Raw genomic sequence first — 27,635 nt, forward strand, 5'->3', positions numbered from 1 at the left:
TCTTGAAATTTCTTTTGACTTAGGAAAAACTGACCAAGAGACTACTGTGACAGGAGATAAAGACATAAACCAGCCTTGCAGTAATCAAAGTATACAAGCAGAGATACAAGAGCAGTCCATCTGGGGAAATCGCACTGATGGTGACCTCATCAGAAGTAAGTATTTCCAGAGCAAATTGCTGCCATTGAGGCTTGCTTTCACAGTGTAATGGGATACTGCCTGTTGACTCTGTTAAATGTGTGTCAAATGCAATTGTGTTGCAACCGTATTGCACATCTACTGAATTTATTTCCCAGATTGACTCCTGTCAGGATGCATAAGCAACGAGTATAAAGAAAGGTGTGATTCAAGTGGTGCAGTGTGGTAAAGACCTCTGTAGCATCAACGCTTTCAAAGCCTTAGTGTTGCATTCTTCTCTTATCATTAATAGTACTATAGTTAGTACTGCATGCATGCAGCTGTGCTAGGTGTCATCACCCTCAGTTTCCCAGGTTACACATATATATAAGCAGTAGAGTAAACTATGTTGAAAGCAGTTGCTTCCAGATGCACTGAGTACTGGTCAGGTGTAGGTTTTTTAAGAGTTTTGAATCCTAAAGTAGTTACTCTTTTCAAAACTAGAAGAATGCTGTAAGATAAGGTTTTAGACCTATGCTGTAAAACTGTGGAGTTTTTAAATTAGTTCTTATCGGTCCACATTTCTAGTGTATGTCCTGTATGCTTTAAAACCTTGCATAAAAAGGTATGCAAGATTATTCCTATTGTCCTGTGTTGGACTGAAGATCATATGCTATCCATTGAACCCTCCTAAGGCAAAAATATTTCTGTCCACTGCCAGAGGTAATATTGCTCTAAAATTCTGTGAGTGCATGAATGTTAGTTGCTCAGGGGAGGGGCAGCATGACGAACTGTTCTCTAATTATAGGGTGTATTCAGAAAGAAAATGGACTAAATGCAGAGTGGTGCTCCAGCTCTCTTGAGGGCATCTGATCACACATTTCAGGGTTAGTCTCTCTTTACAGTGTACACTATACTGTAGAAAGTGGGGTAAATTCATATTTCTGAGCCTGCTGTTGTCAAAACTGGTGATTTTTTGCTGCAGTTATCTGTTTCTTTTTAGGTTGTTTTTTCGTTAGTTTTGTTAGTTTGCATAGTTGTTTTTTAGTCTTATCTTTACATTCAACTTCTCTGGAACTTTGTGTTAGCATTTAGAATTCTTTCCAAATCTTCGTTAATCCTTTTTTTCCTAAGTAATTAATACCAGTAAATACTTACACCTCTAATGTATTGAATAGTTACCTAGATCCTTACCAGATATTTATCTGACAATTTAAAATAATTTTTAAAGGACCACAAACAGGGAGAATTGTCCTGCACACCTTGAGAGTTTACTTAGTTCCAAAAGATTATTATTTTAGATCTAACTGTCCCTCGACAAACAATTGCTTTGTGGTTATGTTGAGGATATGGAAAGGTGTGTATGGCATCTTCTCCTTCTGGAAGGGCCTCCTTCTCATTCCTTCTTCCTATAGAAGCTTCTTTATTCCCAAACCCATGAGAAAGCAGATTTATTTCATAGCAGTTAGCAGCATGCCTGAGCTATGGAGGAAAGGACCAAGGACTGCAGAGTGATGCTGTACATCCTCTAATCTGTTCCTCACCAAGACATACTGCAGTGGCTGCACTGGGGAGTGTGAGGAAATGATATCTTTTTTTCAACATATAGTAGAAATTGCAGCAGATAGTGGAAACCCCTGGTAAAGTGACTTGATGATTATATGTAGTTATATCTCTGCGATGGGAGGGTTATTTGCTGCTGAATTATATAAAAAAAAGGAACAGGGAGCACGGCAAAGATCGGATAAAATGTAGAGGTAAAAGGTACTATTCCAGTGTGCATGACTGTCCTTATCCTGGAGCCACGAGTAGCTTTACCTCTGAGTTTGTGAAAAGCAAGTTTAGCTGAAAGCTGTAAGTTTCTTAAACACTTAGTCTTAATAAGTGTGTAGTAGAGGCTTTATTATGAGTCATATTTGATTAGATGCTATGATGCAAACCTCTCTTTGCTTCAGGTAACTTTTACATATATATATATATATATATATATATATATATATATATATATTTATAGTATAAAGTCTTCCAGATGGAAGAAACAAAAATTATGAAATCAAAAATCAAAGCAGGTTTTTTTGGGGTTTTTTTGGTGTTTTTTTTTTTGGTGGGGGGGGAACTTATGAGTAGGGAAGTTTGTTCTTTTAAAAATTGAGAAACAGTGCTTGACTCAGTTATACGTCTTGTAGTTTGCAGACGTTTTACAACTCAATATACCTAGTAATGTAAGTTTGAAAACTAGAACAAGTGCAGCAAAGAGAAGCTTTCTTATCAGAAACATTACTTAGGTATTTCATGTAAAAAATAAGTATTGTAGCTCAGAATGGTCTTGATTCAACCAGATCTGTTACCCCACCAAACTAAAGTTTGCAGACTGTTGCATAGTGAAAGAAGTTTGAGGTTGGAATAAACAGTGTTTTGATTATTACACTATATTTTAAAACTCTTTCTTAAAATTGTTTTAGACAGCGCGTACTTCACAACTGTTCACCACTATCTTAGTGATTCAGTTTCCTTTTTTCCCATACAGATTGTTTTCCATCCCCACAGCTGATACATACTCCATTTGTCTTACCATTAGCTTTTACTTTATAAATGTTTCCAGCATTTAATTTCCAAGGTTTTCCTTGTTTGCAGCTGTTTTATCCTGCTGTTATATGGAATTAGATTAATCAGTCAGTTCTACTGGCACACTAACAACGAAGTCCACTGTTAGAGCCCCTGTAATGACTTCATTATGTATGATTTCTCATTTGCACTTGTGAACTCAGTTTACCAGGCAACATCAATAAACTAAAACACTGCCCCCGTTTTCCACAGTAAGATGTTTTACATTCACCTTGCTTTGCCCTTTCAGTCCTTTTACAAGCTCCCTTTTTTAACCTCCAGAGATTTTCTCCGAATTAGCCTTTTCCCCACCTCCTTTGGAGCATCCCTTCTCCCCATTAATGAAAATGTTCATAATATCCTGGCTATGTGGTTAATCTTACGGGAAGCCTCAACCAAGGAATTTATTGTTTTTGAAGACAGCTTGAGAATCAAAAGATTACTGTATACTGACATACAAACAAGGAAGGGCTACATAAGAAGAAAGCAGTTGTATTACCTTTCTGTCGTAATTGTGAATACACTTGCATAACTGTTAACTGGAAGACTGTTCAGTTGGAGAAGGGTCAGGGGAGAACCACAAATATCTCAGGAATGACTGGAGTAGTTGAAAACATGCCTTATTGTGGAAAACCTCCTGGAATTCAATCTGTTTAGTGTTAACAAGGGGAGTAAAGAGGGGCTTTGCCTAGTCCCTAAGAAGCATACCACAACAAACAGAAATTTGGTAAGACAGTTCTTCAACTATAGCAAGACAAAGGGAGAACTCAATGTAATGTCCGGAAGTTCAGTTAGACTAGGAATAAGGTGTACATTTTTTAACAGAGTGAGAACAGGAAAAACTGCCAATTACTTGCTGGTTTTATGTGTGTTAAATTGGTTTTAGTCATCACAAGGTGGCAACTGCTATCCATATCCTTCAGTTTTAGGATCTGAGTGAGAGTCTTTCCATAGTGGCTCCCCCAGTTGGAAATACATCTATTTTTCAGTACAGTTATTGTTCAAGAAGATGTTGAGACCTGTTCCCTTCCCTTCACAGATGCACACATATTTTTTATTTTATTTCTGACTGCAGAGGTTCTGCTTTTCAAAAGAGCTTTAGAATAACCCCATCTGCTGTCTTTTTTGGCAGTGCATTTTAAATATCTGCAAACACCTTCTGCTTATTTTCATTGTATGGTCTGGTGGCCCATAATGGAGTGGTTCTGCTTCTGTTATCACTCACTGTTGGCAAGTGAGGAGGAGTGCATATTAAAATATGCATCAGGGTAACCTGTAGCTGTGGGAATGAAGCCATAGCAGTTTTTGCTGCTCTGTACTACTACAATGCTCTGCTTTGTTCTCTGGAAGAGGTATGGGATATTTTTTGCCTCTTAGAGAAAAAAAGGCTGTAAAGATGGATTTTAGAATATTTAGGCAGGATTTTTGCAGGGGGTACTAGGTTATCTTCAATGTGTGTTGCTATGCAGGGAAAGGAATGTTTAGGAGGGAATAAAATGCCAGTCTTCAACACTATTTGCTTGTGAGGATTTAATCTCCTTTCTGGTTCTCAAGCAGAACCTTAGCTATGTGATATTTAAGAAAACAAAAAACATCTACCATAGATTCAAATTGTCATGAATAATTGATTAATAATAATTCAATTCTCAAGATTAAATACCTAAAATATGCCCATGTTTTACAGATAGAAAGGTCATTGCTATCCATCATTTTCTAGCTTCAATTGCCTCTTTCTTGTCCATGGAACACCCTCCTGATAAGAGTGGTTCTTCAGAGAAAGGGATGCTTCTTTCAGCTCTGTGGGGATCAAACAATTTTATGTGTTCTTGTGGCAACTATTTTATTTACTATATTCTTCTGAAATATAAACCTAGATTTTTTATCTTTTTGTTTTCTATATTTTTATGTTGACCTTTTCACTTTACATTATTATTTATTTAATTTTAAGGTTTGGAGATTCCTTTCTTTGTCTGGCTAAGTGAGTGATTTCTGTAGTTTAAGTTACGCTGTTTGTGTTTGGAACTGTTTTTTTTTTTTCCAACAAGAAGTAGATAATCTGCTGTTAGAATTCTTTGTTTTGTTTTACATTAATCCAGATACCTTTTCTTGTCTGTTCTATGATGCACAGTCATCTTACAATTGCTGTGATTTCAAATGGTCCTGTTTATTCTGTCTATAAAATAGTGCAAAGTGCTTGAGTTAACTGCAATGGTTCTTTTCAAAGCTAGAAAGTATGACAAATACAGTCTTCTTGCAGCATAACAGTGTGTGACTACAGAAATTGTGCAGAATAGATTAATGGAAATTATGCAAAATATATTACCGAGTTTGAAAAGTGTATTCTATTAGTTAAAGAAGTGATTTATGCACGTGTTCCAAACACACCCAAGTATAAAAATCTGTTAACCTATGAATGAACAAAACTTAATCAGTTCAATATTTATACAGCAGCACAGTATTTGATATTTAGAACCTTCTTTTAAAAAAGATTAATCTTTGAGAAATCTGGCTAGTAGAAGTAATAGAGGAGTAGAGGTCTTCCCTGAGAACTCGTGTCCCAGAGATTTTCTAATCCTCTCCCCAGCAGAGAACTAGCCTGTGTTGCTTTGGTTTCTCCCCTGACCTGGCAGTTCTCTTACTACAGCTGCTCCAAAAGTCTTTGAAAAATTTCTCAGGCTTGTTTAGGGGCCTGGTGAGTTGCACAACCAAAGCCTTTCCCTTTGATTTTCATTTTACCCTCTCCTGGGCAGAGAGGGATTTTCACAGATACCTGTACCATTACAGTTACGGTCTTCGGAGTCTGACTGAGTCTTTGGTGTTAGCCTGGAGAAAAGGAGGCTCAGGGGAGACCTTACCACTCTCTGCAACTACCTGAAAGGAGGTGGTGGCCAAGTGGGGGTTGGTCTCTTCTCCCAGGATAACAGGACAGAGTCTCAAGCTGCACCAGGGCAGGTTTAGATTGGTCATCAGGAAGAATTTCTTCACAGAAACTATGATCAGATGTTGGAATGGACTGCCCAGGGAGGTGGTGGAATCACCATCCCTGGAGATGTTTAAGGAAAGACTGGACATGGCACTTAGTGCCATGATCTAGTTGATACGGTGGTGTTCTGTCATATGTTGGACTCAATGATCTCAGAAGTCTTTTCCAACCTAATTGGTCCTGTGAATTCTGTGTTTACAGATGTCACTGTGAAATGATGCGAGTGTTGCTGAAATTAGTAGTCCCTTGCAAACAGAGCTGGTGCGAGGTGCAAATGTTTTCTGTGTAGCGTCTTCCCTTCAACTCTACGTTGATTGCTCTAAGGAAATGCAGCTAATGATGGACTGAGATAGATCAGGAATTTTTATATTCTGTTGTCACTCCATGTCAAGAAATGAACTTCTTGCTGCTGTTGATCCATTTACAGTACAGTAGTCAAACTTCAGTGAGAACTTTAAACTATTCCAGATGGCCATAAGATAGATGTATGTATTCTGCATATCACTAATAGCCAGAATTACTTGCAGCCTTTTAGTTTCTGTTTTATTTTACTTCTGACTCTCAAAACATTATCTGAATTTATGGTCTGAGGCTGAGGAAGTTTGGATGGCAGTAATCATCAGTACCAGACAAAGGTGAAATTCTTTAAGTAATGTGAAGATTGCTCTGCTTGCTGTGTTTGGGCCTGAAGTAAATTGTATCTTAATTTCAGAATATTTTCCTGTGTTGTATTGGTACTGTCTCAGAATTAATCATGCTGTTATGCCTATATGGGAAAGAACAGTTATATACTTTTTCTGATTAGTTCGTCATATAGGGGAAAAAGTAGAATATGCTTGTAGTAGTTCCTTAAAGAGGAAGAATAATAAAACTCGACTGCATTGTATGTGAAATACTATACTACCAAACCAATGAGTCAGTATTGTTTCAGTCTTCTGTTTTCAGTACTAACAGGATTTAGTTAGCCATATTTAGCAAAGAAAACACTAAATTACAAAGTGTGAGAAAGTATCATCATCTAAGACATACTTTTAGGAACCTGTCCACTGGCAAAAATGTCATGAACTTAAACCATGGCAAAAGTTCTCTTTTTCCCATTTTAGATTTAATTTTGTATTTATTGTCATGGGTGTGAAAAGCACGGAGTAGGTTTATACAGCTCAAAAGTAGTACTGTATATTGTGTTTACATCAAAACAATTAAATGAATTCTTCAAAATTTAAGAGTCAAAATAGTTTTAAAATATTTTTGAATTTTTTATTTACTGATAAAAAAGTGAAAGAGGAGGAGGGACTCACGGTCACAGGAGCAGCCTTAGCTAAGTAATCATGGTTAAACATTTTTCTTCTTTATATAGCTACACAGGAGGAAAGAGAGGTCTGAATACTGCTTCCTTCTTATGCATTCTGACAATATGATATCTATAGTGCAAAAGTACCCACAAGTACCTTTCCCTGAAGGAATTTTTATAAAAGACAAGGAAAGACAGGAGCTTATGACCTATTGGTATGTTGCGTAGTGTGGTTTGCTGTTTTCCCCTAAAAAATTATTCATAATCCAAACCCAGAGGACCCTTTTGAAAAACATTAAGATGTCAAACAGCTGTGGTCACTCAGGCTATTTCTAATACCAATTTTGTTAAATCATTTTACTGATGAAGTAGGCCTCCAGATATATTGAAGCTTGATTTAAGAGAATGATTAATTATTTGCTACCTGAGCCTTAACTCTTTTTGAATGAACTGTAGTGTTCTGGCATGTGAGAAACATATTTTTGGGTGGAGACTGCTCTTGAAGTTTGTGATTATAAAATGCAAACTCATGCATTCTAACACAACAACTTTTCAAATTCTGAGTTTGTCTGGACCCATTAATTTTAGAGGCTTAAATTTAGCTTCTAAACTATCTTCCCTCAAGTGCTATGCAGTATCTCAATTATCATGTTTTCGCTTTGAACTATAAATATTATGACACTTGTTTGGAGAAAATTTAGCAATGCTAATGTTAGTTACAGAAGAATTTCAACTAAGAGGCTATTTCCTCTTGCAGAGGTTCCTCAAGTTTAAGTGAGTTTTATTGATTTATAGCTCAGACTTAAGGTTGTATAATGTTTGCATAAAATGTTAAGAAGTTTGCTTTTGAGACAAGCCAAGTAGAGCAAACTGTTAGGCAAACCTATAAAAAATGGCCTATGAGTCAGATTTGACCTTCAGGGCAAGTTTTTGCTACTGAGAGACAGCATAAACTATTTGCCCATTCTTTGGCAGATCACGGGCAAGTCTGTCTTCAGGTATGGGTAACTCTGAAATACAGCTTCAAAAATCAAACCTCTTAGCCAATTAGAAGATATCTACGTTTTCCCATCTCCTTTTGTAGGACAGGTGCATATTTTGACCGTATTCCATAAGTTGCGAGTTGAAATAAAATGCACGTTTTGACAGAAGAGCAGTGAAAGTTTATTATGCTGACCAGAATTGTTTGTAAGGGCAGTGTCAAACCAGAATGGAACATCTTTTAGGTCTGTACAATTCAGGAATACAGGAGATCAGTGAACAATGCTCTTTTTGCTAAAATTTCAAAATGAAGGAAATAAAGTTTTGGTGGAAAATTTGGGATTAACCTGCCTGGAAAAGCTTGTCTGAGGGATCAAACTCAGTTTTTCACAGAGGTGATGCAGAAAAGTATTTGGATGGTGAGGTGGGATACAGAGCTAGCTTTGAATAATGTACATTTAGTTTTCTTACAGGTGATTTTATCAAATTACACCATCTTATTTAGTATTTCCCATGTCATTTTGTAACTATTACTTTGTGAAGTATTTCCCTACCTCAATATATATTCTTTTTAATGTGTGATGACTTTTTAGTGATGAGTCACTATCATATTTATAATGTAAAAGCAGTATTGGTAAATATTTTTGTATAGTAATAGATCTTTCAGCTAATCACACTATGAAGTAACTGGCAGTGTACATTAAAGCAGCTGAAGTAGCTGTAAAGATCTCTGTGCTTCATGAGACTCTTCTGTACAGCCCTTCTGTAAGCTGTTCTGTGCTGGATCAAATCCTGGAAACTTGCAACTAGTGTGAGTTTTGTATTTACAACAAATAAGACAGTGTTTAATTTCGGAAATATGGAAGGGGAAAAAAGACAACACTTCTTAAAGGAGGAATTCTAGTAAAAGGTACCTTTTTAAAATCTGTTACTTCTCTTGTTCCACTCCTTTGACTGTTACTTGATGTACTTCTTCTTGATGTACTTCTGACTGTCTTCTTGATGTCCCTGTCTCTGTCCACTTGATTTTCTGATTCTCATTTGTAGCATAGTGTTTTGCCTGAGGAATCTTTTACTTGCAATTTAGTTGACAGACTCAATTTTAAGTAAATCACTATTTGGTTTTGACTGTTTGCATTATTACAGAGCATCTGCTACTCTAACATTTTGAGAAGAACAGCAAGATCCCATTTGCTGTCCTATGCTCCCTCCTTGAACAAGAGAAAACAGCCTGGTAAAAGCTTTTGTTTGTTATCACATCTGCATCCACACCAGGGATTCTGCTGTGATAGCTGGAATAGGGCAAGAAGTTCAGGTCTCATTATTAATATTTGTTTGAATATTTCTGGAACAGGTCCTTACGGAAAAGGAGAGAAGGCATGTTTGATAGAATAGGGAGGGTTTTGATAGAATAATACACTTTGCTTTCAAAACTTAGAAGCGCATTTCATGATGGCTATAATGGAATGGCACTTCAAAGTATTGATTTAAAAAAAATTCTTCAGAATTTAGGGTACTTTTGGAAGAAAGTAAAGGGTGTGTATCAGTGATATGGTGGAGTCAAAGTTGGAAGAATGCTGAAGGTTTGTTCCCATTTTTAATAAATTATTCTGTATCCTCTTTCCCATATTTGTCTTATAAAGCAAAAAGACTGACTAAAGAAAAGAGTGACCCATCCCTATAATAATTCTGACGTCAAGCCATTTTTATTTTTTCTGTTAGCATCATTTTCTCTGGTGCCCCCTTTTCCTATTTTTCTTACCTTTGTTGAACAGTCCTTTTTTTCCCCACTTCTTTCTCACTTACAATGACATACCTGTAAGCAATGAGTAAGGTTGTGCTTAGAGGCTGACTGGAAATATTTTAAAGTGCTTCAGTACAAAAGCCTGTTTCAGCATCCATGTGTTAACATCAACATTTTAGCTGGTTTTTAAGTAGCAATGAACCTTCTTGTTAGCATGAGTAATCTGACTATTGGAGAATTAACAGTGAATTAAACATTTTGTAAAGATGCTGTGCAATTCAGGCAAAAACCCCAGCTGTTAAATTTTACAACACACTATGAAAATCAGCTTCTAGAGCCATGTGATTATGTGATTTAAATTTTCATAAAATAAAAAAAATTAACCTGTGTTAGTTTGTAGCTACTGACAAAAGCAAAAAGTTAAAGACTGAAAATTGGGAATGCCAATAAAAAGGATGTATTTAAAAATAAAATATTGATGATTTTCAAGTAGTCTGGCTACTCAGTACCTCACTGTACAGAAACAGGGAATTCTGACTAGATTATCATAATGCTAATTAAATAAAAGGTGGTAGGGAAATATTCCCATTGTGAGTTGTTAGTTCTAGCAGCCTCAGAAAACATTATGGCACAGTAAAACGTAGCTAGTTATACTGAAGGAACATGACAGAAAAGGGTGCTGGAATTAATTCCGAATGGCAAATAAAATGGCAGATTGGCAGGCTTTTCAGCAGAGTGGATAAGGTAGTATTAAAAACAGTGTCGTTCTGTCCCTGTAGCTGTTGTTTGAGTGGTTTGGTTTCCTAAGTGTTTTTGTTTAGTGCCAAGAAATGCAAGAAGTGAGGCCTAGATGTTTACCCTGCAGGGAATAGCTGCACAGCACAGACGGATGGAGGCAGCAGTTTGGCTCACCCATCACCAGCCTGGTCAGGTGCTGCTGTTGCTGCTGATGCCATGAGTGCTTTTGTGTGGCTGAAGGCTTACATAAGCAACAAGGATTGTGTTTGATGTAGTTGCTATCTATGCTATGCTGTATGTTGGATCTTTTTGGGTAAGAGAAGCTGGCTGTCTCAGCTGTGACTTTTTAAAGCTCCTGAACTGTAAAGGGACAAAAAAAGTAGATAAATTCTAATGCTTTCACTTAAAATGCTGTTTCTTTTCTGTGAAATCCTTCATCTTGTTGCAAAACCTTGTAACAAAACGTTTTTAAAATCAATAAATGGGCATTTTTCAGTATTGTGAATAATACTGACATAGCACAGATTTCACTGCTGTCTCTGCACTCCATTAAAAAAAGTAATTGTGATTAGTGGGCAGAAGGATTTTTTTTTTCTGTGAATAAAGAGAAGTATGCCTTCTAAATAAGACAAAACAAATGGTTTTTAAAAAAAAAAAAAAATCTGTGTTGCAAGAAGCAACGATTCAAAGCATGGAGCTAATTCCAATTTAAATGCTACTTAAAAATATTTTTAAACAAAAGGTGAACCAAATAAACTTCAGCGGGTCAAATTGCATAGTTTTGTAAGTTGAAAGAAATATTTTTAATAGAGAATGAAAATAATTCCACAGGTGATATTGAATGCTTTTAAACATGTTGGAATGAGAATAATCCCTATCTGCATGTTAGAGATAAAAACTAGTATTTTACTGTTAATATCATTTGGACGCAACAGTTTCATAGGGAATTATATCTTGCTTCATGAACAGAGTGGAGAATCAGAATTTTAGCTCAGTTGTGGAATGAAAGAAAAATGTTTTACAGGTAATTTCATGCCATTAAGACAATTTATCTATTTCTTCAGCTAATCTGATGCTTTCTCCTTTGAGTTAGTGCATTTGTTTCTCTGAATTTTTGTGTCTGTAGTTGTTGGTCAATGATGTGCCACTGTATTTTTCTAACAGGACAGATTTGTAACTGTGTCACTCAGATATCAGGGCTTTCTTGTCTATTGTTTGAGCAGCTTATGCTTTGCTTCCTTTCAGGAAACCAAGTGCACCATTTTTACAGGAAGTTCGGTCTTCAGGGCATGGTCAGCAGTGTGACTTTTGTGCTACTCTAAGGGATGTACCCATGAGCAACAGGCAAAAGTTCATTTAGCTTTTTTTTTTAATAACTATGTTGAATTCCTGTAATGGAGGTCATTATGAAAACTTGGCCAGGGTGTGTGGGTTTTTCCAGCCAAGTCAGAAAGAGGTCTTCCTAGATAATTGTGGTAGAATATGGTAAATAAGCAGTTAAGTAAAAAATATTTGCCTTTTTTGCTTAGTATTTGTGACAATGATTGCATGTTGAGTACATTCAGTTTTGAATTTAACACACAAACTTCTCAGTTGAAAAAGGTTTATATTCTGAAATACTCCTTTTCCCTTAGCGTATAAAACAACCGTTTTTGAGTCAAAGTTAAACTGCTGGTGGGGTGGGGTGAGGAAGGGAAAAGACAGTTCTGATACAGAGGTTCAGCCTTTTAGTCCATGGTTGCTTGTGGCTTTGAATCTAGCGAAGAAAAAGAGAATTTAGCTTTTTCAAGGACTCTGATAAGAACACTTTTCAAAGCATATGCTCAAGAATGTTACTTGTACAGCTTGCACAAAAACATTTTGGGTTAGATGGTGCCTTATCACTTCAAGGCACAGCAAAACAGTTCAAAAGAGGAAAAAGAGCTCTCATTTCTGGGTCGTCCTGATGTCGAGCTGGTCCATTAGTGGCATACAGCAGCCCATGAGACAGCACTGGTGATGGTAGCTCTGCCTGGACTTTCCGTGTGTGACCTGGGGTGACCTGGGGTACCTAGAGTGCTTTAGGGTGGGGAAGCCCCACTCATCCAGCCCATGGGCATGGGAGCCAGCTGGATTGGTCCTGTACCCATCTGCTAGACCCTGCATGCCATAAGGGAATTCTTGCAGCTGAAGAACATCCATAACAGAGACTAAATCTTCTCAGTGTGTTTAGTGTTGTCTGTGCAGATAGATGCTGCTTCTCTTTCTCCTCACGCTGTGCTTTTTCAGGATCAGGAAATAGGTGGACATTTGCTGCTCTCTCTACCATGTTTACACATCTTTTTTCTCCTACTGGCAGTCTCTCTGTTAACTATGCAGTCTGCAGTTATGAAAAGCTGGATCATGAAGAGTTATTGTTGTGGACCTCAAGCCCTCACCCTGCTTTCTGACACAGAATTTCCATTTTCCATTATGCTGCTGTTACTGAAATGGCTGATTTTTGGCCTGAGCTCCAGGATCCTCTCTGACCTTGAGCAGAAGGGGAGCTATTGCTTCAGTGCTAGATCACTGTATAAGTATGAAGTGTTTATCTTTGTTATATTTCACTGATTATCAACTAATAATCTATCATTTTATTCTCTTCTAACTTGTAAAATCTGTAGCAAATACTTCAGATCTACTGGGATTTTACTTGTGAATTTTTTTGTTTCTTCTCCCATACTCTTTTCTGCCCTCACAGAAGTGAAGTGGCTCAGCTCACAATGTATTTTTTCTCTTTATCTCCTTCCCCTCCAGTGCTGTCTTCTTCTGGGCAGTTCCTATCTGCTCCTTTTTCTTTTGATGTTTTTGCCCTGCTATTGTTTTAATAATGTAAAATCCCAAGTTTTAGCTTGTTATTTGTAGTTACTGTCCGTTTGCTTCCTCTGTTACATTTTTCTTGCAGCTGTGCTTTTTTTCTTTTTTTCTTTGGTTTTCTGGGGTACTTTGTATCAGCTGATGCGAAGCTTAGCATCAGCTATAGGTTGTGAGAAAGAATAGCAGAGAGAAAGTAAGTGCAGCAATGGAATCAAAAACTTGGTTATCAATGTATATATTATTATATTTATACTCATGTTCTGTGTTTCCCAGGCATCTTTTTAAATAATCCTCTTTATTGCTGTTACTATGTTTTCACTCCTATTTTTGATTTCTGCAATTAGTTATTATTGTTAATAGTAGTTAAGTAATTGGTTATTACTTAAAATGGTAGAGATTACAAAAGATAGTGCACTGAGAGCAGGCGATCACATTTGAGGTGGAACACTTTCTAGAAGCTTCTGAAATTCTGTCACATGAGTTGAGGGCTAGAAATCAAGGGAGTAGTGAACATTAACGGAATTGCTCATTCCAAGCATTTCCCTTCAAGTTCTTTTTAAAACCCAGTACAGCCAGTTTGTATACATTTTTTTGTATGAGTTTAGCTGAGTTTAGTTTAGTTTAATTTCTGGGCATAGGGCAGCGATATGGGATATACATCGTAAAGTCACCCAAGACACCACTGTAATCTTGACTTCTGGACACTTGTTATATATGGTCAGTGGAAAATAAACCTGAGCTCCGAATATCTTCTCACTGAGAGGTGAATGCTGAATTGGCTTGGCTGAGAAGCTGTTGCCTCACCATCCCACATTCTTTCCTGCAGTGAAACAGTCTAGTTTGTCAGTGGTTGCTGGGGTTTTGAGGAAGGGAGCGGGAGGTGCTGGAGGCAAGAGGACCTGTTTGTGCACTTGCTCAGGTTATGGCTTTTAATGACATTGAGGTTATCTCTCCTGTCTGGTGCATCCTGCTGTGCTGCTTATGAGGCGATACCCAGCAAGCGATGTCCTGTTGTTTGTAGCTTCTCTTTGATGTTTTTTATTTTATTTGGGAGCAAGTAACACAATGGTGAGTGACATCAAAACTGTTTCAAATATTTGAAACTTAATGTCTCAAATTCCATGGGACACCAGTGTGTCTTTATGCATTGGTATAACTATATGTTGTAGCAGGTATGAATAGCATAACTACTGTAATGTCATGCCAACAGTTTGAATTACCTTTAGTGGTTGATAAACTTTCTTTTAAAATTGGAGCTCCAGAAGCAAAGCATTCTGTTCCTCAGTGAGATGGATTGTATTGCACTCCTAGTGCCCTTCATCATTTCAGGGACTGTCTTCACATTTAGGAAATTGCTAATTATTTGTGTTGAAGAAATAGATTGATTTCATTACTTAAAGAATTAGCAAAAAGCTAATTCTCTGATTCTTAATGCATTGATTGTTTAGTTCTCAGATCCAGTTTTTACAAGCCACTGTGCCCTATAATGGAAAAATTAATAATAACCAATCAAACAAAAAACCCCCCAAGTAGATGAAGATGCCTCTTAACAAATTATGTCTGTAGAAAACACAGGACAAAATAGCTAAACATCTCACCTTAAGTAAAGAAAAAAAATCTTAAAGAAAACCCCAACCGAATAAGCAAACAAAAACAACCAAAAAAACCACCAACCCACCAAACAACAAACTAGCTGCAGTAGTAATTAATGAATCTATTAAATTCCATAAATATGCCCTAGGAGTCTTGGAATGGTGACCATGAGGAAACCTGCCATTCCATGCCTGTGCAACTGTTACCACTTCAGTACATAGTTGTAACGCTATGAAACATAAGAGCAAATACAGTACAATTCTCTTCTCGTCCTAGCAGAATGTGTGAGAAGAAAAATGGATACAGAAATATTACAAGTGGAAAGCTTGCAGTAAAATTTCCTGCTTTTGAATGAAATTTTATATAGGGATTTATTCCCCAGGTGTATGGGTGTCTCTTACCTAGAATGCCCTGGTTTGTGTTTGGCTCTTGGTATTTTGTGTACCAAGAAGTGTCCATTCTCAAGAAGTGACAAACTATGCTACAGTAAGAACTATATTCAGCTTTATGTAGGTGTAGTTTAACAATCATTGCATTATGTGAATTATTTTTATTTTTAATTATATTGTGATCTACCAAGAATTGCCAGATCATCTGCAAAGTTTATCATAGATGACAGTGTTTGCATTCTCAGAAAAAACACCGCTAATGTCACAAGATGTGTGTTTGATAAAGAAGAATAATTTACAGACAGTCTAATGGTAATTAGAAGCCAAAGGGTATTTTGATTCTGAGATAATTGTTACAAGATAGGTAACTAAAAATGTTAGGGATTTGCTCAGTTTAGCAAAGGCTTAAAATTTGCTGTTGTGATGGTTAAAGAAAAGCAGTGAGCATTTTTTCATTTTCCAAAATCATATCAGGATAAAGGATTTGTAAATACAGAAATTTACTCCATATTTTCAGTTGGAATGGTTATCAACTCTGTAAACCCTGGCTACCAGCCGTGGTCATGCTTCCCTGTGGTAACTGCGTCTTTCTGGGTATGTCAAAGACATCTTTATACAATTCCTGCAACCCTTCAAACAGTGTGTAAAGCCCTGCAGTGCTTCCAAAGGAAGGCACTGCAGGTGTCTTTGCACAGGTGTAAGAGTACTTTGGGCAGTGTCTTGTTCACTTTTGTTGCTTCTCAGCCCATTACCACACATGCACACATGTGTTTGCCATTCTTGTCCACCCTTCACCAAGTGAAAGCTGACAGGATAAAATGTCTTTTCCTTTTGTCCCCTGGCAGCCTCGTTTCTGTTATACCAGGTGTTCCCTGGATGTGCTCTCAGACGTATTCTAACAAAGTGTTCTCAGTGTGGATCCTGTAAAACTCGTACCAGCAATTTCACTACAGTATTTTCATTACAAAGGACATCCTGTTTCATAATAATGTATTGTATTCATTTTGAAGATGTCCTCACTTCTTACAAGAAGCAATTCTAAAAAGGTGGTTGATGCTGTTAGTTGATACTTTGTTTTCCTTGTAAAGTCAGCATGGTATAAAAAATTCAGTGTAAAAAAATGATTTTAAAAGATAGATGGTGTCTTGATGGTACCTTGTTATTTAGTTAATGTATGCCTTCTGTGATATGGTAGCTGCAGTATATGCTATTTATGTCCCAGAAAATATTCAAAAATAATTGCTGACAAAAGCCACTTCACAGGTTGACTCAGAGGTACATCTTGTAATCTGAATGTTAATATTCTGGATAGCTAGACAGAGAAAACTATTGATGTAGTTGGAAGATCATATTAGAGACTAGTCAGGATTTTAGTTAGAAAGTGGGGATGGAGGAGGATTGAGATACTTGAGTTCTCCCAGTTTCACTAAAATGTTATTTTTATTGAGCGTATAACACATAAAATATATAATACCTTTGAAAAGTTAAGATTTTTTGCTAGTCAGTGGGAAATGTTGCCTTTTATATCTAAAGAATTTATGTTTTCTCCAGAAGTAATTTCGAATCGCCTTAATTTTACTCTAGAATTCAGGCAGCCCGTGGCTTTACTGTGCAATTCTTGACTGTCATCTGCTTTATTTTCTCCCTTAAGCTTAAATTGTTGTTATGAAGAAGCACTGATAAAAACCGGAGGCCTGATTCTTACCCTCCTTATGTATGGTCCATGGGATCCATGCAGAGGGAGTAGGAGCAGTGACCACTGAGATCAAACAGTTCTTCCTGCTCAAATCACCGTGTAAATCTTGGCTTTCAGTGTTAGAGGACCCGATCAGGATCTCTGTATTTCCGAAAAAGCTCTTCTTACTGTATTTGGAACTGTTTTGGGAAGAGAGAAGTGTTAAGAATACTGTCAAGTGAAACAATATGTTGCATTTTCTCAATATTTGAAAATACCATTACAGTTTTTACAACCAGGAGTTGTGCGTTTTATTCTTCCCACATCCACCTGCAAAATACTGTTACTGTGGCCTGATTTGTTATCGTAAACTATTGTGTCATACATAAAGAAAAAAATAGTTCCTACCTCTCTGGGTGTGTAGTCATAACGCAGGCTGTAAACTGGAAAGTATTTTTTCCATCACTCTCATTGGCCAGACTAGCGAACTCCACGGGTGTCTGTATCAGCTGCCTTGGAATTGCTTTTGATGTGATTAGGCTACTAATTAACTGTCTCAATTCTTCTCTCCCTCCTGATGTTTTCTTTTGATTCACTTTGACTCAGAGGAGTCTGCATTCAGTGTATGTTTGGTTTTGTGTTTTGTCTAAAATCCCTAATGATAGCTTAGACTGTCCTCTTTTGGTTGAGAGTTTCCCTCTGTTGACATACATTTTTCTGCTAAATGCATGCGTCAGGATTTTTCTTTTAAGAATAGCTAGGATTTTGCAGGGTGTAAAAACAGTGTACGGTCAGAGTGCATATATACATGCATATTCGTTTAAAGTGTGCTAAGGCTTTTACAGGCTGAAAGAAAATGTGCATAGTTACTTCAAAACCATCAAAAACCATAATAAATATTTACTACTTGAATTCACCAGATAGTAACCTTACAATTAAATTATTCTGTAAAGTCAGTTAAATAGCAGCAGAAGTTATTGTATTAAGGCCCACTTTGCAGGGAAACCAACTACAAGGAAGTGTGAAACACGCTAATAGATTATATGCTATAGCAATATATTGCCTTTTTATTGCTTTTCCACAGGCAGCAGATTCATGTGCAGTTATTACTACCTATATTATCTGCTAGTTTTCTATCAAAAAAGATTCAGTCTATTGAATCATTAATCTAATATTTATCATTCTTATTGAAAATCCACTAGTGTTAGCACTGTATAAAATATTGACTTAAATCTACTGGTTTTGCTAAAGATTAAAAACATGTTAACCTGAAAAGCAGTTTCTTAGGACATTTTGAAACTACTCATTGTAGATGTTTGAAATGACAGTTTTTCTATGTTGTCTGAGGAATGATTTTTTTCTTAAATCTTTAACATATAGTAAGTGACCAGTACCATTCTGATTTGATGATGCTGAATGTTCATCCAACACACATTTGAAATTTTGATGTGCATTGCATTAGTTAGTGAATATCAAGAATAACATTTTTGCTCATACATAGAGTGTAAAATGGGATCTTTTGTAGCAGCACATGGCCTGTTTAGAATGATATAACAGGCGCTGAATGTTCACATATCAAACAAAATGCCATCTTTCTGTAGAAAAGAGGTGTCAAAAAGTTTCTTTGTACCTTTAACGCATGTGATTATGTAGTACAAAATGCAGAGTTTGTAAAATTTCTTGAATATACAGGCAAAAAATGAATAATTCAAAACAACTCATAAGTTCTACATTCTATTGTATCTTTTATAACGCAGGCAGAAGATAGCATTGTGTTCCCAGTAGAGCTGAATTTGCACAAGTTACACCTCGGAAAATGCCAGATGGTCTATGGTCTACTTTTGAGAGCTGTCACATATGTAAAGATTTGAAAAAAGAAAGACAGCTGAATGAGAGCAGTGGATCATTAAAGAGAGAGTGAGAGTCCCTGGGTATCACTGTGTTTTAAGAAGCATTGTGTCGTTCTCCATATTACACCTTTTTTTTTTTTTTTTTTTTTTAAGATATACACAACCTTTAAAAAATAAGGTAAAAATATTTCTGTTACAAACTGAGTGGTTGTGGTTTAATCTTGTAACTGTCAATTGCTTTTGTTCTTTATGCTAGAATGCGGTCATATGGTTCCTAATTGGTTTCAAGTGTGTTTTAACTATAAGATTCAAGTCTCCCTAGTGCAAAATTATCAATAAAGTTAAAATAAATTTAAATTGAGATAACTAATCCATTTGGGGTTTTATTCCATTTTGATTTGACCTGGGTATCACATGTGAATACTGTAAAGCCAGTCAGCTAAAAAGTTGTATGTTAATGCTAAAAGACTCAAGTAAGAGTACTTTGGGAACAGGATTACTTAATAAAAAAATTAAAATTAAAAAACCATAGAAAAGTCCCTAAACCCTTAGTAAAAATAATAATAAAAGCGAAAACATAAACATCTTGTTTAGATTTCCAAGACTTTCCATTTACCCCTAGTTTGACAGAAACACACCTAATTTTGAAAATTGAATTTTGGATATTTTATCAAGTTACTGTATTGTAGCAAAGCCCCAAAAATATACAAACAATTTGTAATCTGCCACCACCAATTTAACTGGCTTAGAAAAGGTCATAACTGTCAGTTTTATAAACTGGCATCCAGACATAGAGAATTTTTTTAATAGTCTATTGCTTGTGTTTATTGAGGAAGGTTAACTGCTCCCCAGCAATTCTAGTTCATTGGTACAACTGCACTGCTCTACAGCAGGGAATCATAGGCCGTGCAGGGTGAGGAAACTTCATTACATGAAACATGAAAAACACTGTTCCTTAATTACAAAATGTATACTTAAGTGGGTGAATGAAGATAAAATTATGAGGTGCTGTGGACATAAACACTGAATTTTTAGAGAGTAAATTTTAATTTCTGACATAGGCAAAGATTTTTGACTGTGGTTACGTCTACACTGACTATTTTTAAAATGGAAGGAATTTCTTGATTTTTAATGAAATTAATTTTGCACATACATGGAAAGCAAATCTACTCAAAGGGTTCCTGGTAATATACTTACAATAATACTTATTCAGATAGGAGAGAGTTCACTAAAAATTTGTTTTGGGACCTTTATGCGAGTTTGGAAATGTTAACCAAATGCATAGCACAAATTGAATTGCAAAGTGAAGAAAGGGCCTTGCTTATTCTTCTGTTCTCAGATTTTGCAAACACTAATACAAAATTGAAGGAGAAGCAGTTTCAGCATTGTCAATAAAAAAGTCTTTGGGCAACAGTTAGTTCTTCAGGTCTCAGATAACGTGCTCCCATTTTCTTGGCTTGGAGTTTTCTGAGCAGTTACTACTGGTAATGGAAGGGAATGATCTTTGATCTTTCTCTTCCATGTAACATCTTTGGGGAGTCTAAAACAAATGTTTCCCCCAACCTGTCCTTTCTTTCCTGCAACAGAAAATTACCACTTTGGTCAAGTAGGTTCAAGCAGGGTTACTCTGACCTAGATAGGTGTGGGCAGTCAAAGCTATCTTCCAAAAACCTTAGTGGCAGTGACTAAAATATCAAGTGGCAAGAAAAGCATGAACCAGTTGATATTTAAACTATTACGAAAAAGAATCCTTTGTTGCCTGTGAGCATGACCAGGATATAAAGTTTAAGATTTGTGTGAAGTTTAATCTGGAAAAGTTTATGATAGTGGAGAAAGCAGTCTGAGAATGGTGTTAGTGTTCTGAATAAAAGGAAAGCATTGAAGATTCGTTAGGCAAATTTAGAACTGAGTCCTTTTAGAGACCATGTTGGTCTGTGTCTCCCAGTAATATTTGTTGGAAAATTTGTTAAATTGCTCCTGAAGTGATCAGAGGAGATGTTTCTTTTAGAGCAAGCTAACCATAATTATCTATGTGTATTTTTACCTTGTAAACAGTTTAATCTATATGTGAATCCATACTGTGAAGTCATCAGAAAATTGATATGAGCCATCTGAAAAGAGAATGAACTGCAGCAATGTTTTTCCTTACTGTTGGGGCTAATTTTCTTGTCCATTGAGTATCTAATAGAATCTGAACTTTTTCTTTGACATAATATTTTTGAATAGTTGAAGATTGGACTGTCTGCAAACCTCTTTTTGTCCAAGCATGATGCAGTAGTGTTTTGATTAGGAGAGGTGATTGGGCTGATGCTTTTTGATTGTGAAATCCTGTTGTGTTACTGTGTGTACAGTTTAATTAGTTTTCCGCCACAAAATCTGCATTTTTTTTTTTCTAAATAAGAATTGTTAAATTGAGACCACTTTTTTTTATTACGAAGCTTTACATTAAAAATCATGCATCTTTTCTTTAGTTACAGACTAAAGAATACATGGGAAATCCCTTTTCCATGTTGTTACAAATATTCTACTTTATGATACAGTAGCTCAACACAGAATGGTCAAGTTTCATGCTTACTCATTAGAATGAGTTTATAACATGTACTCTCAGGGACTTAGTCAGATCACTGCAGATTCTTGCCTTGATGGGGTTGGGTTTTTTTTTCCTTTGACCATTTTAGCATTGCTATTAATCCCTAACTGGCCCATTACAGCCATTTCTAAAACTGTGGTTCTGAGTTGAAGAATATGGAGGGGGGACTCTGGCTTGCCATAGGTGTTTGAATGCATGCTCCTTCTGGTTACTTCCTCCACAGAACCACATTTTGATAGGTTTTGTACTTCTCAGTAATCCATGATCTTTTTGAATTTAAGCTCAAACTTGTTAGTTTATTATTAGATATTCCTGTTCTTCTCTAATATACTGGTCTGTGACTGCTGAGTGTCAGGGGGACACTGGGTTATTTTCTGAAGGCTGGCAGGTTGGCCAGCCTGCATCTTAGCCTGTTACTAGTATGCATGTTTACTCCTATACTTTTTCTCTCATTTGGGTATATTTCACACATTATTCATCAATACATCATTCCCTCAATACAAGTTTATCTCAGTTTTGTTCATTTGTTCCCACTCTTGCCTTTTCCCTTTGTTCAAATTGCTTGCATTATTCTCTCTGTGTAGTTCACAGAGCCTTGCAAGCCTTTCCTTGCACTGCTGAATGGGCAATCTAGGCCTCATGCAGAAGTGAGGTGCTTTTTGAATACCTAATAGTTATTGTTAATCTAGAGATATTTTTTTGCTTTGTTGTCTTAATGGGGGAAGGTTAAATTGTCAGTCTGTTTTTAGATCAATAAGAGCCAGGAAAGTTGCATTCCCAGTCTAGCCTAAAGTGTTCAGTTATCAATTTACAATTTAAATTAACTCTTTCTTTCTTGCACTTTAAGCACAACCTCAACGTTTGCCTCAACCAAATACTTCAGCACTGGAAAGGAGTGAGGAAGAAAGTGGCAAAATCCAAAATGGCCATGTGGGTCTGAGTAAGGGAAGTGGAATTCACAACGGGGTTAAGCACATGCCTGCAGACAACAGAAAGCTTTCGGCTCCCGTTTCAGAAAAAATGCACAGGAAAATTCAGTCCACCTTGTCTGTCAACAGCAACAGCAGCAAGAAGAGTAAAATAAGCTCTGCATTTTCTCAAAAGCCAGGTACTTCACCAGAAGGTAAGCTGATATTCTTATTAAAAAACCCAAACTGAATAAAGACCAACCAAACCTCAGTAAAAATTATACAATCAACTGAAAATAATGGAAAAGCATGACTCATGCTCCAGAAGCAAATAGAAGTTACTAAGATAAAAGACAAGCTTCTTTCCCAAAGAAAAATGTTAAGTATTTGAAGGAAAGGGAAGGAATGGGAGAGTTCTTGCTTTCAAATGTTTGGTCAACATGATCTGATAATGTTTTAGTCTCTGTACTTAGTATCCTGAACTGAGAAACTCCTGTCAACATTGTCACACATGCACCAGAAAAAAAAAATTGAAGTACTACTAGTTCAAAGCATAGTAAATATTTAAATCCAGTAATGGCAGGCTCTGTGAGGGTAGGCTTTGCTTTTGAAATGTTCTGTTAGCTGATATCCTTTTTAGCCATGAGGTCTGGACACTAGATAATAAAACATCGACCTGTGCTTCAGTGTGCCTTATGCTATATTTGGGATGTTGATAATGTGCATGAAAAAGCTTCATACTCCTTCTGCATAGCTTAAATAAGCAAAAGTAAATAATTTCTCTTATGTTTTAGCTGTGTCTCTGTGCTCTCATTTCTTGCATTTACACTCAGGGTTCCAGAGCTCCATGGCCTTCCCATTAGCACTAATATACTCAATGGATTTTGCTACTGCCCTTAACAAGAAGAGTGTAGAGGCACCAGAAATTTTATTGGTTTGAGGCAAGCATAGATGTGACTGGTTAAAAAAACACCTCCAGAGGGAGGGGACAGACAGATTCTTAGAGAAATGGGAGACAGTAAGTGTTCAGTGAAATGGGGAGGATTGTCAGTCTAGATGAAAGGAAGAGGGATCAGAAGGACCGCGTGTAGCGGCCTGAACGAAGACTACTGATGTCAGTGGAGTGACTCCTTTTGACTTCAACTACTTTAGTCAAACTTACTCAGTGAATATGTGTAGTAATATCAAGAACAGCTTCACTCAGACCCTTCCATGGGCTGGTCCCCCTTGCTATTGTTTATTTTCATATTTGTCTTCAAGAATCTACTGTTAACTTTTCTGTTGCACTTTTAGTCCTCTAACATTTCTTTCCAAAATCACAACTTCATACTTCCTGTATGCCCTTTTCTGTTATGTGAAATATTCTTATATGGTTCTCCTTAGTGCACTTCGGCAAGACTCTACCTGAAGTCTTAGATCTGCTCATGTGACTGAAGGAAAGTGCAGGCCTCTGAATTTTAAAAAATTCAACCTCTGAATAAAAAAAAAAAATTGTAGTTTCAAAGAGGCAGTGCCTGCCCTGTTCATTCCCCTATATCATTAATTATGGCAAACATTTCCTTTTTCTTCTAAAATTATCCTGTAATAAATACAGTTGTTGAGGTTTTTTTTGTTTAATAACTGAATGTAATTATGTCAAATGACTAAATGATTGAGGAGAAAGTTAATGATACCTTCAGATTTAGCTTTAAATTCTAATGTCTGATTTTAATATCCAACACAATTGTTAGTAGCCTGAAACTGCCGTTATATAATATTTTTATATACAGTCAGAAATGTTATTATTCTTAAATGCATGTCTGATTAGAATATAGATAATTAAATAGTGTTGTCACATTGTATAACTTGCATTCTTTCAAAGCACAGAAATACAGGGTAGTCCTATTGTCACATGCTGTTTCTCCAGTCACCTAATAGCTAAGGTTAAATATAGTCAACATTGTACATCTGATACATTGTAATGTTTTCATTTTGAATGTGAGAACTTGGATATATGCTCTGAATAGCGTGTCCCGTTTTGCAAATGTCTGCAGCTCTGCAGTTTGCTGTTACCCAGTCCCAGTGAAGCACAGGTTTTATCGTGCAGTGATTAAAGTATGTCTGGTGTATTGGAATATGCCCGTAAGGGAGTATTTGTTTGTAAAAGTGATTTTCTGGTTTTGAAATTTATTTTGCTTTACAGTTTTCTGACAGACATGTTTTATATTTGTGTAAACACATCTACATGCACACATGTACAAGCCTTCTGACAGCTTCTTCTGCTTTTCAGCAAGGTACCCTATGGGGCTGCATGACAGAACTCTTAAACTATAAGTAGTATTCTTATCAAGCTGTTGCCTTTCAGGAAGTATCAATACATACTTTATTTGTTCTATCAGCCCAGTTTTTTGGAAGATGCACAATCAGAAAGTCTGGCAACAGTCACTTGAAATATCTAAATTAACACAATGAAGAGCTCTCTATTTAAGGGAAAAATGATTTGCTGATAACTTAAAAATAATTGTGTTATTACTACAAGTTATGTTAACCCCTTATGACTACTTCTGGAAGGCTGCACTATAAAAACCTGATAAAATTAGCCCAGTTACTTGTTCAAAGGACTGTAATTGCATTTAAATCAGGAATATATGCATATATATGCATATATATATATATGCGCTTGATAAATACATCTGACTATACTGTCAGAAGAGTATATTAATTGCATATACACTCTTTCAAAATGGTATACACAATTTGATTTGAACCTAACTTCTACAGCTTCTTTGTATAATGAACATTTTTTGGCAAGGAGGTGTTTTTCTGAGGAGTTGCCTCTTCTGATTCAATGACATTTCTGTAGAGGCTATTGACAAGGCTTACAGGAAGATGGAAACTATTATGGAAACTATTGAAAATTATTTGCAACATTGCTCAGCTACTTGGCTTTGCTTTAACTTGTACCATGTTAACCTCATAAGCCAGTAGTTAATGCTGAAGAATGGCTGGGTTTGAATTTACTTGAAGATGTGGATTTGTATTTGGGCACATCTATGTAGTGTACTAGTATGAATTCTAGGCAGTTTTTTAAAGGGTCTTATGCAGAAAGAGACAAACTATATTTATTTTGTACTGTGAGTAATGAATCACCTGAATTAACTCACCTACTTTGTTTACTATAGCATCCAGAAAGTTTTAGTAGAAAGAAATAAGGTAAACTTGTACACTTTCAGATATTTCAATTCACTTTAATTTTGCTATTCCTTATGTAGTCCCTTGGATTTTATAATCTAGTTGCTAGCCTTGTTTGTTTTTTCACACCTGAAAATACACACCTTGTATTTTTACTTCATCTGCCTTGTCTTCCTCCTTAAGTGTTCTGTTCTTTTGTCAGTCAGGAGACTAACTGAATTAAGTGAAGGAAAGTGGCCAGAGAAAAGAAAAAAGGAAGAGAAGTGAAAATTCTGTCTGTCAAGCTGAGTTTAAACTACAGAAAAGAGAAAAATACTTTTCATTTTTTTCTTATTCCCTCTCAAAAGCTGCATTCTTCTTGATTCTTCCTAAAAGACAAGATGTGAATATTTGGACCACCACACTTGGTTGTAATGCAAAGTTTGTTCAGGTCTGGTAATTTGCTCTAGAATACTGTATCTGTTGACAGAACAGAGAGCCTGGAAAGGCTTGAAGCAGGATAGAATCAAGAAACATGATAGGCTTGCCTGCCATCCTGCCCAGGAATATATTCATGCTCATGCTTATTTGAAATGTAGCATGCTGCTTCATATACAGCAGATTCCAGTATATTTAATAGAAAGCTAAATGAAGCTCAGTATTACTTTACCCTGGGTAACATGTCTTCCCATGACGGTCAGTACTGCTCCAAGGTACTAGGCAATCCTAACACAAGCTATGAAGCCTCCCGGTCTGCCACCCCTCAAAAATCCACCCACCACAGTTAAGAACTCTTCTATCAATTGTTCCAGCAGCAAATTTCCCTTGTTCTGCGGGTCACACGTTGTGAGCTTTCGGAACTGAATATGTGTAGGAAATGCTTAAAATGTAACAGACATTTTGGTAGCAGTAGTATAAAAGCTTTAAAAACTTCTTTTTTAAATGAGTCTGTAGTACATGTAGTCGTGTCAGCATTCCAGAATATGCTGGTTAGAAATACTTTCACATCCAGTGAGACTTAGGAGGGTGTGAGTGCACTCACCAGTTCTGCTTTTCCTCCACATCTATTATTAATCCATATTGTCCCTGAAGAAATCTTACTCAGCTTCATAACTTACACTACAAAAAACCAAAGGAATTATGAAATAGTTGGAGTGTCACTCCTAAAAAGCAGTTTTTAAACACTGTTTCAGTTCTAAAGATTTTTCAAAGGGATTGGATAGGTTTCAGTGAATATTGGGAATAAAAAATTTTTTAGCTCAAAGAAATTTTAATAATATTTTGAATTATTTATGCCAGAGGTGTCACAGTACTTCCAAAACTCTGGTTGGTAGGCCACTAGCAAAGAGAATTGTTACTGTCTTGCACCTGTTTGTTATGAGCAATGGAGAAAAACACCTTGGAAACATGAAAAAGCAATGTAAATGAGTAAAAAGGAAGGCAGTCTAGCTGCTGTGATCAGATGCATTGGTACCTGTCCAGAGCAACTTAAAAGAGAGGAGGTCTAAGGGATACAGCAGTGAGGCAGCAGAACAGTAGATCTAGGTGTCAGGAAATGAAGACAGATGAGTAACTGAATACATACATACATGCATACATACATACATATATCAGAGTGGTGGACGGTAAGTAATAATGACATGCAGCGTTGGAGGAGGAAAGGAAAGAAGTTGGACGGGGGAAGGGTGGAAGAGGAATTTAATTAAGGGAGTGAAGGGCCAAGGTATGTGCTTATTATTTTCTAAAATACAAACCAAGTTTTCCTACCAAATCCTTATGAAGCTTGATGTTATGCATTTTTTGAATCAAAGCAATCATTTTTGAAAAGTTAAGGATGGAGAGAGGGAATACAGGTTTTAATTAATTTTTAACATGGAGCTCTCGCTTCTGGTCAAGTTGTGACCTCAGAAGTTACTGTGTTTGGCAGGGAAGTTCCCACAATTCCAATGACTCGATAATTTGAGTTTAATGTGGTACTTCACATGCTCAAAAGGCTTTGAGCACACACAATTGCTGTATTCATTTGGAAACAGTAGATAATGGTGAACAGATCATGAGCCTGCCTCCTGTATGGACAGTGAGATCTACTCTTTATTCCTTCCTTCCCAGGATCTCTAAACCAGAAAGGCATGTTTTTTCAATGGGTTTCTTTCAGGAGAGGTCTTTAGGAAGTGTAGGAAGGCTAGA

At 36.5% G+C, this 27,635-nt stretch overlaps 1 protein-coding gene across 2 annotated transcripts in view; it reads left to right on the plus strand.

Annotated features, from left to right (window-relative positions):
• Nucleotides 1-27,635, plus strand: part of MDFIC (MyoD family inhibitor domain containing) — a 50,177-nt gene that overhangs the window by 11,860 nt on the left and 10,682 nt on the right. For both annotated transcript variants that reach the window (XM_082280427.1, XM_082280426.1), the window contains exons 3-4: nucleotides 24-155; nucleotides 22,238-22,513. In XM_082280427.1, the coding sequence (XP_082136553.1) occupies nucleotides 24-155; nucleotides 22,238-22,513 (408 nt within the window). The remainder of the gene's footprint in view (nucleotides 1-23; nucleotides 156-22,237; nucleotides 22,514-27,635) is intronic.

This window comes from Coloeus monedula (genome assembly GCF_965178545.1).
Source record: "Coloeus monedula genome assembly, chromosome: 4".
Taxonomy (NCBI): domain Eukaryota; kingdom Metazoa; phylum Chordata; class Aves; order Passeriformes; family Corvidae; genus Coloeus; species Coloeus monedula.